A 12,065-nucleotide genomic window follows, 5' to 3' on the forward strand; every position below is an offset into this window, starting at 1 on the left:
ATATGGAATAAGACCCATTTTTGCATGACTAGGGTCATTACAAATCTCATTGCGAATTGAAAATGCCACATTTAAGAACAATGCTTTTTGATACAAAATTGAATTCAAAATAGCAAACTTGTTAATAATGGCAGCCTATCCATACATTAAGGAATGATTTCCAGACGTGCTGACCAAGTACGGCAAACATTGTGGTATAATAATTAAATGATTTTCTCTTATCTTGACACTATACTATTTGGCTAATGATTGTTTTCTCATCTTGGAGGCGAAAGTGAAATTCTGCGAGATGGATTGTAACGCGTAATTGTAACAGGGCCACAATTTGTGTCGTTTGAGCATACAGAGAGTAGTCCGGAATTCCTTACACTGAACAGTGCTACATTCTTTGAATTGAGCACATACGCAGTGATGTAGCAAAAATTTAGAGGTTGTATCTCGAATCAGCTTATTAAATATTCGAAAATATTTATGCGTGTCTGTTGGCGTTATGTAAAAGTCACTAAGATGAAAACTGAGTAAAACAGCTACGCCTAAAAGCGCATTAGTGCTCTATACCTATGTTTATGTCAATTTGTTGACACCGTGTGAACTGCTCGGGTAGCAAGTAAAGCATAAACAGCAATGTTTATATACTTTTTTCCTCCATATACAAGATACAAAGATTATTGTATATTTTGAATTTGAATATGGTGTCAAAAATCAAAAGTTTTGTACACAGAACTTTCATTATGAATTTATATTCTTGGTGAGATAGTTATTTGATATTAGAAAAAATATTCCTTTAAAATGATGGTGACTGCAAATTTTCTTTATATTGAGGATCATAAGGATGATAAAAAGTGCACACAAAACTCGACCCGTGCGCTATGACACACACTTTATAAAGTTGAATGGCATGTGTTCATTTCAAACTTGCGATTGATTTTGAAAAATGAATTGTGTGTTAAATTATGCAATAGCGAACATCTTCAGTGCCTTCAGCGCTTTGATTATGTTTGTTAAGTTTTAGCTGTATAGCAGCATCACTTTTATAGTTACTGGCAACACATCTCAGCATCTCAATGTAAAAAGTTAAAAAAAAAATTAAGTGGCCATGATTCTACTTCAATAAAAACAAGAAATGAGTTTGTGAAACACAATTCCCCCTACTGCGCCGCTTTGAAGCCATATATTTGACCTTGGACCTTAAAGGATGAATTTGACCTTTCACCACTCAAAATGTGCAGCTCCATGAGATACACATGCATGCCAAATATCAAGTTGCTATCTTCAATATTACAAAATTTATTGCAAAACATTAACCAAGGTTTAAGTTTTGGGACAGAATGACAGAGTGGCAGACAAACAGGCCAAAAACAATATACCCCCGATCATTTGATCCAGCCGCATACAAAATCAACCCAAAATATGCAGGTGGGCAAATTAAATGCAGTAAAATACCTTAAAAATGCAATCAAATCCCTTTAAAATGCAGTCAAACTCCTTTAAAATGCAGTCAAATCCCTCAATCACCAATACTTTTCGAATAACATGCCATTCACACAAATGGGACAGACAAAAGGAAAGAAGGACAGTGGGACAGACACACAAGGGCAAATTTAAATGCCCCCCCCCCCCCTCTTATAAAGTGGGAGGGTTCAGTTATCACAACTGTGCTATCCATTATGAACAACTATAATCAGAAAAATGTTTGAATGTCAAACCAGATGACCATTTCTGTTTTCATTGTTTTAGTAAATCTTTCATGTTATGACCGTTAATATTCAAGTTAATAAAAAGCATAAAACAATGTTCATTTACTTGAATGCATATCCACCAAGGTATCCCAGTTGCCTGCATATGACCATAGCGTCCCTGTCATCAAAGTTCTCTGCACACATGTAGCCGTTTTGTCCCATCACGCTCACCACTACTGGCCCACTGCCTGTGCTGTTTGTGTACTCCTCAATGCCAACATCTATGCCTATACAAATAATAAAAAATTAAGTCCAAATGACAATATCCCAGAAATACTGTAGGCCAGAAAATGATCTTAAAAATGTAATGTCAATTAAGAAAACACTCTATTTCAGGAAGGACATTGGAATAAAGTTTTTGCAAAGCCATTTTTTCACTGGTTAAATTGTGTTCCTCATTACAACACTGACTCACTAAGTTGTATATCTTGTTCTTTAAACAGGTCTGTATGCAAGCAACTTAATGTTAACAGGTTTATATGAACATAGGTCCTCAAAAATAGGCTGAACAAAACAAATACTTATTAGGCATGTAAACATTTGAGATAAACCACTCACACTTTTAAGGGAAAGGTGGTCACATAACCCACTCACAGTTTCCAGTAAAAGGTGGTCAGATAACCCACTCACACTTTTCAGTTGAAGGTGGTCAGATAACCCACTCACAATTTCCAGTGAAAGGTGGTCAGACAATCCACTCACACTTTCCAGAGAAAGGTGGTCAGATAACCCACTCACACTTTCCAGTGAAAGGTGGTCAGATAACCCATTCACACTTTCCAGTGAAAGGTGGTCAGACAATTCACTCACACTTTCCAGAGAAAGGTGGTCAGTCAATCCACTCACACTTTCCAGTGAAAAGTGGTCAGACAATTCACTCACACTTTCCAGTGAAAGGTGGTCAGACAATCCACTCACACTTTCCAGAGAAAGGTGGTCAGATAACCCACTCACACTTTCCAGTGAAAGGTGGTCAGATAACCCACTCACACTTTCCAGTGAAAGGTGGTAAGACAATCCACTCACACTTTCCAGTGAAAGGTGGTCAGATAACCCACTCACACTTTCCAGTGAAAGGTGGTCAGACAATCCACTCACACTTTCCAGAGAAAGGTGGTCAGATAACCCACTCACACTTTCCAGTGAAAGGTGGTCAGATAACGCACTCACACTTTCCTGTGAAAGGTGGTCAGACAATCCACTCACACTTTCCAGAGAAAGGTGGTAAGATAACCCTCTCACACTTTCCAGTGAAAGGTGGTCAGATAACCCACTCACACTTTCCAGTGAAAGGTGGTCAGACAATCCACTCACACTTTCCAGAGAAAGGTGGTCAGATAACCCACTCACACTTTCCAGTGAAAGGTGGTCAGATAACCCACTCACACTTTCCAGTGAAAGGTGGTCAGATAACCAACTCACACTTTCCAGTGAAAGGTGGTCAGATAACCCACTCACACTTTCCAGAGACATGTGGTCAGATATTTAACTCACACTTTTCAGTGAAATGTGGTCAGATTACACATTCACACTTTTTAGTGAAAGGCGGTCAGATAACCCACTCACTCAGCAAGGTAAGGAAAGTTTAATCCCAGCAATATACATGTACCAATTCTCATGGGTACAGTAACTGACAACTGGCGGTCATGAATCAGGTGTGTCAGAAAATGTTAAACTGCAATTATTTCATGACCATTTCAACACAAGGTAAATGGCCAGACAGACACTTACTAATTACAATCCACATAATGAACCGTCTAGCATTGAGCTAACCAGACACAACACCCCAAGTGCAAAGCCTTGTGCTGCAACAATACGCCAAAAACCCTTATTGCAATATATTGTCAGTTCAAAAACCCATATTGCAATATATTGTCAGTTAAAAAAACCCGTATTGCAATATATTGTCTGTTCAAAAACCCGTATTGCAATATATTGTCAGTTTAAAAACCGTATTGCAGTATATTGTCAGTTTAAAAACCGTATTGCAATATATTGTCAGTTCAAAAACCCGTATTGCAATATATTGCAATATATTGCTAACTTGTACCAGAATTACACACCGCTTACAAAATCCTACCCCTTCCAAGATCTCATTCGTTTCTCTCTTCCTTTTAAGACTAAAATATATGCCCAAACAACACTTTTTCCCTTGGAATTGTCTATAAAGTCTAACTCGGCGTTTGTTTTGTCTGCCATTTTGAGAATTATTATAAAAGCTGACAAGAAGAATAATAACCCGAAAGAGAATTGTGGATGTTTAAAAGCCGGCTGTGTAACTTATCAGAATGCTGTTATGTAATTTTTTTTATCATTATTACTTCTGTTTATTATAACATCAATTTACATTTTTATTATGTAATTACTTGTTGTTTTTTTCGTATTTCCATAAGCTTCATCTTAACAGTATGACATGCAAAAGCAGATCTTGCGGACTCCCATGTAACAACTGTACTCCGTATAATAAACTTTTTAGAATGCTATTTTTACTAAATAATTTATTTTCACTAAACAGTAAACAGCGATTTGTTTTGTTTACCTTGATATCATTATTTTGGATGGCTTTTCTGAACGAAATGTGGATATTTTTTGTAGAATTTTTGTATCGGTATGATGAAAATTGTATCGCAATACAATATGCGGATTGCGTATTGCGATATATACTGTTATACCGGTATATTGTTGCAGCACTAGCAAAGCCAATACATGACTTTACCTGGTAATGGCTGTTCCTTGGAACATACTACAGAAGCATACTGGTTTGACAAACACAATCCAGCGCCCTCCACCTTGACACAATTGTTGTAGTTGACTTCATTCCCAGTGCACGTGGACTTTGAATATAGTATGGCCGTAGTCTGAAACATACACAAATAAATTAACATTTTAGTGTCATAATCAAGCAATGAACAGAAGCAAGGACCTTCATGAGACAGGCCCTTTTAAAGGCTTAAAATAATGTAAATTGGAAAAAAATCATTATGTGTAGTCACTTTTGGGTAAAACATGATAAATTTTAAGACATTTTGCTAGCAATTGCTGCATATTGATGTTGCCTACATAAGGTACCAGCCATATAAGGTAAAAACAAACATTACAAAAATATATACAAATATTTTAAACCGTCCTTCCTGATGTATGACATAAATCAATACTTTCTAATCACTAACGTAGTGTTAAATTTATATCCTTAAAACATAAGGTACTGATTCTAATTGTGTAACACTATGAAGTTAAAAAATAAGTTCAAACTAATATTTATTTATTCCACAGGTGTTCAAAGGTTTTGTTATTTAATTATATAAGTATTTATATACCTGGTGACCAAAGGCATCGCAGCAGAGGCTTTTCCCATAAGGATATCCCATGGTGCGGCACACAACAGTGGCGTCTGCATCATCAAAATCGTCAGCACACACATGGTAAAAACTGCCCTTTTTCCACACCTTCACTGCACCATAGTTATCTGCCTGCTCAGTCAGAACTAGACAGAAATAGTGGAATTTGAAATGCATGCAATGGAAAACTTGGAAATTTAAATGAGCCTTGCTCTGCTAAAACCGCACTTAATGCATGGGCAGTCTGTGACCACAATGGTATCACTTAATGCATGGGTAGTCTGTGACCACAATGGTATCACTTAATGCATGGGCAGTCTGCGACCACAATGGTATCACTTAATGCATGGGCAGTCTGCGACCACAATGGTATCACTTAATGCATGGGCAGTCTGCGACCACAATGGTATCACTTAATGCATGGCCAGTCTGTGACCACAATGGTATCACTTAATGCATGGGCAGTCTGCCACCACAATGGTATCACTTAATGCATGGGCAGTCTGTGACCACAATGGTGTCACTTAATGCATGGGCAGTCTGTGACCACAATGGTATCACTTAATGCATGGGCAGTCTGTGACCACAATGGTGTCACTTAATGCATGGGCAGTCTGTGACCACAATGGTATCACTTAATGCATGGGCAGTCTGCAACCACAATGGTATCACTTAATGCATGGGCAGTCTGCGACCACAATGGTATCACTTAATGCATGGGCAGTCTGCAGCCACAATGGTATCACTTAATGCATGGGCAGTCTGCGACCACAATGGTATCACTAAATGCATGGGCAGTCTGTGACCACAATGGTATCACTTAATGCATGGGCAGTCTGCGACCACAATGGTATCACTTAATGCATGGGCAGTCTGCGGCCACAATGGTATCACTTAATGCATGGGCAGTCTGTGACCACAATGGTATCACTTAATGCATGGGCAGTCTGCGGCCACAATGGTATCACTTAATGCATGGGCAGTCTGCGACCACAATGGTATCACTTAATGCATGGGCAGTCTGCAATCACAATGGTATCATTTAATTCATGGGCAGTCTGTGACCACAATGGTATCACTTAATGCATGGTTAGTCAGTGACCACAATGGTATCACTTAATGCATGGGCAGTCTGTGACCACAATGCTATCACTTAATGCATGGGCAGTCTGCGGCCATAATGGTATCACTTAATGCATGGGCAGTCTGCGGCCACAATGGTATCACTTAATGCATGGGCAGTCTGCGGCCATAATGGGGCAGTCTGCAGCCACAATGGTATCACTTAATGCATGGGCAGTCTGGGACCACAATGGTATCACTTAATGCATGGGCAGTCTGCGGCCACAATGGTATCACTTAATGCATGGGCAGTCTGCGGCCATAATGGTATCCCTTAATGCATGGGCAGTCTGCGGCCATTATGGTATCACTTAATGCATGGGCAGTCTGCGGCCACAATGGTATCACTTAATGCATGGGCAGTCTGCGCCCACAATGGTATCACTTAATGCATGGGCAGTCTGCGACCATAATGGTATCACTTAATGCATGGGCAGTCTGCGGCCACAATGGTATCACTTAATGCATGGACAGTCTGCGCCCACAATGGTATCACATAATGGATGGGCAGTCTGCGGCCATAATGTTATCACTAAATGCATGGGCAGTCTGCGGCCACAATGGTGTCACTTAATGCATGGGCAGTCTGCGGCCACAATGGTATCACTTAATGCATGGGCAGTCTGCGACCACAATAGTATCACTTAATGCATGGGCAGTCTGCGACCCTTAATGGTATCACTTAATGCATGGGCAGTCTGCAGCCACAATGGTATCACTTAATGCATGGGCAGTCTGCGACCACAATGGTATCACATAATGCATGGGCAGTCTGCAGCCACAATGGTATCACTTAATGCATGGGCAGTCTGCGACCACAATGGTATCACTTAATGCATGGGCAGTCTGCAGCCACAATGGTATCACTTAATGCATGGGCAGTCTGCGGCCACAATGGTATCACTTAATGCATGGGCAGTCTGCAACCACAATGGTATCACTGAATGCATGGGCAGTCTGCACCCACAATGGTGTCACTTAATGCATGGGCAGTCTGCAGCCACAATGGTATCACTTAATGCATGAGCAGTCTGTGACCACAATCGTATCACTTAATGCATGGGCAGTCTGTGGCCATAATGGTATCACTTAATGCATGGGCAGTCTGCGACCACAATGGTATCACTTAATGCATGGGCAGTCTGCAGCCACAATGGTATCACTTAATGCATGGGCAGTCTGCGGCCACAATGGTATCACTTAATGCATGGGCAGTCTGCAACCACAATGGTATCACTGAATGCATGGGCAGTCTGCGCCCACAATGGTGTCACTTAATGCATGGGCAGTCTGCGGCCACAATGGTATCACTTAATGCATGAGCAGTCTGCGACCACAATCGTATCACTTAATGCATGGGCAGTCTGTGGCCATAATGGTATCACTTAATGCATGGGCAGTCTGCGACCATAATGGTATCACTTAATGCATGGGCAGTCTGCGGCCACAATGGTATCACTAAATGCATGGGCAGTCTGTGGCCATAATGGTATCACTTAATGCATGGGCAGTCTGCGGCCACAATGGTATCACTTAATGCATGGGCAGTCTGTGGCCATAATGGTATCACTTAATGCATGGGCAGTCTGCGGCCACAATGGTATCACTTAATGCATGGGCAGTCTGCGGCCACAATGGTGTCACTTAATGCATGGGCAGTCTGCGACCACAATGGTATCACTTAATGCATGGGCAGTCTGCGGCCACAATGGTATCACTTAATGCATGGGCAATCTGCGGCCACAATAGTATCACTTAATGCATGGGCAGTCTGCAACCAAAATGGTATCACTTAATGCATGGGCAGTCTGCAACCACAATGGTATCACTTAATGCATGGGCAGTCTGCGACCACAATAGTATCACTTAATGCATGGGCAGTCTGCGCCCACAATGGTATCACTTAATGCATGGGCAGTCTGCAGCCATAATGGTATCACTTAATGCATGGGCAGTCTGCGATCACAATGGTGTCACTTAATGCATGGGCAGTCTGCGGCCACAATGGTATCACTTAATGCATGGGCAGTCTGCAACCACAATGGTATCACTTAATGCATGGGCAGTCTGCGCCCACAATGGTATCACTTAATGCATGGGCAGTCTGCGCCCACAATGGTATCACTTAATGCATGGGCAGTCTGCGCCCACAATGGTATCACTTAATGCATGGGCAGTGTGCGGCCATAATGGTATCACTTAATGCAAGGGCAGTCTGCGACCACAATGGTATCACTTAATACATGGGCAGTCTGCGCCCACAATGGTATCACTTAATGCATGGGCAGTCTGTGGCCATAATGGTATCACTTAATGCATGGGCAGTCTGCGGCCACAATGGTATCACTTAATGCATGGGCAGTCTGCGACCACAATGGTATCACTTAATGCATGGGCAGTCTGCGACCACAATGGTATCACTTAATGCATGGGCAGTCTGCGACCACAATCGTATCACTTAATGCATGGGCAGTCTGCGGCCATAATGGTATCACTTAATGCATGGGCAGTCTGCGACCACAATCGTATCACTTAATGCATGGGCAGTCTGCGACCACAATGGTATCACTTAATGCATAGGCAGTCTGCGGCCATAATGGTATCACTTAATGCATGGGCAGTCTGCGACCACAATGGTATCACTTAATGCATGGGCAGTCTGCAGCCACAATGGTATCACTTAATGCATGGGCAGTCTGCGACCACAAAGGTATCACTTAATGCATGGGCAGTCTGTAACCACAATGGTATCACTTAATGCATGGGCAGTCTGCGACCACAATGGTATCACTTAATGCATGAGCAGTCTGCGGCCACAATGGTATCACTCAATGCATGGGCAGTCTGTGACCACAATGGTATCACTTAATGCATGGGCAGTCTGTGACCACAATGGTGTCACTTAATGCATGGGCAGTCTGTGACCACAATGGTATCACTTAATGCATGGGCAGTCTGCGACCACAATGGTATCACTTAATGCATGGGCAGTCTGCCACCACAATGGTATCACTTAATGCATGGGCAGTCTGCGACCACAATCGTATCACTTAATGCATGGGCAGTCTGCGACCACAATGGTATGACTTAATGCATGGGCAGTCTGCGACCACAATCGTATCACTTAATGCATGGGCAGTCTGCAACAACAATCGTATCACTTAATGCATGGGCAGTCTGTGACCACAATGGTATCACTTAATGCATGGGCAGTCTGCGGCCATAATGGTATTTAAGCTCCACAGCATTGTTTATCAGCTTATGAATCAAAACATTCAATTATTTAAAACAAGAGATGTGTTTGTCAGAAACAGAATGCCCCCAATTGCGCCGCTTTGAAATAAAATTTCAATACATCATTTGACGGGAGGCGGAAAACTACAACGGGCGAGGCATGGTATGGTATTGCGCAAGGGGGGGTTAGAGGGTTAGGGTTAGGGTTGGGGTTAGTGTTAGGGGTCGGGTTAGGGTTTGGGTTAGCCTAAACCAAACCCTAACCCTAACCCGACCCCTTACCCTAACCCTTTTTTGGGGTTATCACCCCTGACCATGCCTCGCCCGTTGTAGTTTTCCGCCTCCCATCATTTGACAGGTTTAGAAATTATCTCCCTTTTAAAGCTTATTACTTCCCTTGGATTGTATTTTTTTACTTTTGACCTTGAAGGATGACCTTGACCCTTTCACCACTCAAAATGTGCAGCTCTATGAGATACACATGCATGCCAAATATCAAGTTGCTATCTTCAATATTGCAAAAGTTATGGCCAATGTTAAAGTTTTCGGACGGACGGACGGACGGAAAGACAGACAGTTCAAATGTTATATGCCACCCTACCGGGGGCATAATTTTTTTTATCATTTGGCAGGTTAGTTTGTTATCTCCCTTTGAAGCTTATTACTTCACTTGGATTTGTTTTTTTGACCTTTGACCTTGAAGGATGACCTTGACCTTTCTCCACTCAAAATGTGCAGCTCCATGAGATACACATGGATGCCAAACATCAAGTTGCTATCTAAATCGACATAGAAGTTATGAGCATTTTTGGAAACCTCAACGCAAAACCTAAACCCAAAGTGTGACGGAAAGACAGACGGACGGACGGTTCGATCACTATAGATCCTCCTTTGGGGGCATAAAAACTTAACAGGAAGGTATATAACACTATATACATTGGTTCCATCAACCCCGACTGTCATACCATTCCTGGTACATCTGACCCCAGCATCGTTCTCATGTCCAGCACACATCACGTCCCTAACTGTCCAGCCGGTGTTGGGGCACTCTAACAGACTCGACTCTAGACTGTCACACATCAATCCTGAAACAAAGTCATACAGTCTTAAACTTGTACTGATACCAACAAAGAGTACTTATCCAACTTAAAGTCATGGAATTTAGTTGAAACAAAGTGGTTGAAATGTGGAATAGCGCATTTATGTGTTTATAAAATTGTAACCTTTGGGTTTCTTCCCTAGAAAACTCTTTTAACATTAAATCAGAGACATCAATGCTTAAACTAGTTTGTTTTTTACCTGTGACCATTTATCTGGTAATATTTAATATGATCAATTTCAGTGTATTGTGCATACAATTTTTAAAACACAATTTGGAACCCTCTGACAGATAGGAACATGCATGCAAGCACACATTTCTTTGAGTCTGTTTTTTTTATATGATTATATGATAATATGGGCAAATCCCAAAAAGTAAACTTTATTGTAGTAAAATCAATTAAAACAAGTCATGTGTTTATATGGCACTGATGCCTTTACATTCCACTTTTTCTAAAAACTCCAGTTACGTACAAACAAGTGGTTTAATGGCCAAATGCGGTTTTTGACCAGTAAGTGAGTTATTTACCTAAATTTATGTACGGATATGGGTTATTCACATGAATCCCCCTCCTCATGGTGGTCATTTGTATAAAAGTTATTTTAAAATTGGATTTTGATTGACAAAGTTACTCTTTGGCAAAGGTGTTACATGGCCAAATGTGGCTTTTGAACTCTTAGTGGGACCTGAACTTTGGGGTAATAAGACTGTAACGCCAAACACAATCTCCAATGATTGTTTACATTTGTGCACAGCTATTTTGAAATCCATCAATACATGGCAAAGACATGGCTGAAACAGGACTCTCCATGCTGCCTCATGGCAAAATTTGACCACAGACCCCTCAGTGTGAACTTGAACATTGGGGCATGCGGTAGGGTTTTACACCCAACACGTGCTTTTAATATGGTTTGCATTTAAGCCAAGTTATTAGAACAAGAGGGCCTGAAAAGCCCAAAGTCACTCACCTGAGATAAAAAGAAATTACCTGTTTTTGCAGCCCAAGATATCAATGGAACAAATGTTCTAACCAAGTTTCATGAAGAATGATCAACAAATCGCCCCCCGGCGGCCATGTTTTTCAACAGACCTGCACTATTTTTGAACTCATCCAAGATATCATTGGGACAAATCTTCTGATAAAGTTTCATGAAGATCCAACAATAAATGTGGCTGCTACAGTGTTAACAAGGCAAATATTCATGACGCACAACGGAAGACATTTGAAAAAAAGGTGATCACAAAAGTTCGCCATGAGCAAAAAATATTATGCACATAAAGATTGTCACCATGTTTGAAGATGATATTATTAAAACTAATTGAGTAAACTAAATCAAGATATGATAACAACATTTGCACTCAGCAAGTGTCATTCAGATTGAACTAAAAATGTGACTAAAAGTATTCACAATGTTTCCCAATAAACAACTGTAGACATACAAAAAACTACCGAACTATTTTCAGACTCACCATTCAATTATATTTCCAATTAAAAAATCAATAAATTTGTTTTAAAACACAAATCTTTGATAA

At 41.0% G+C, this 12,065-nt stretch overlaps 1 protein-coding gene across 2 annotated transcripts in view; it reads right to left on the reverse strand.

The window, feature by feature from the left end:
* Positions 1-12,065, reverse strand: part of LOC127879224 (deleted in malignant brain tumors 1 protein-like) — a 99,932-nt gene that overhangs the window by 29,891 nt on the left and 57,976 nt on the right. For both annotated transcript variants that reach the window (XM_052425928.1, XM_052425929.1), the window contains 4 exons: positions 10,399-10,518; positions 5,057-5,223; positions 4,456-4,597; positions 1,804-1,966 (listed from right to left, as the gene is read on the reverse strand). In XM_052425928.1, the coding sequence (XP_052281888.1) occupies positions 1,804-1,966; positions 4,456-4,597; positions 5,057-5,223; positions 10,399-10,518 (592 nt within the window). The remainder of the gene's footprint in view (positions 1-1,803; positions 1,967-4,455; positions 4,598-5,056; positions 5,224-10,398; positions 10,519-12,065) is intronic.

The sequence above is a fragment of the Dreissena polymorpha genome, chromosome 4 (assembly GCF_020536995.1).
Source record: "Dreissena polymorpha isolate Duluth1 chromosome 4, UMN_Dpol_1.0, whole genome shotgun sequence".
Taxonomy (NCBI): Eukaryota; Metazoa; Mollusca; class Bivalvia; order Myida; family Dreissenidae; genus Dreissena; species Dreissena polymorpha.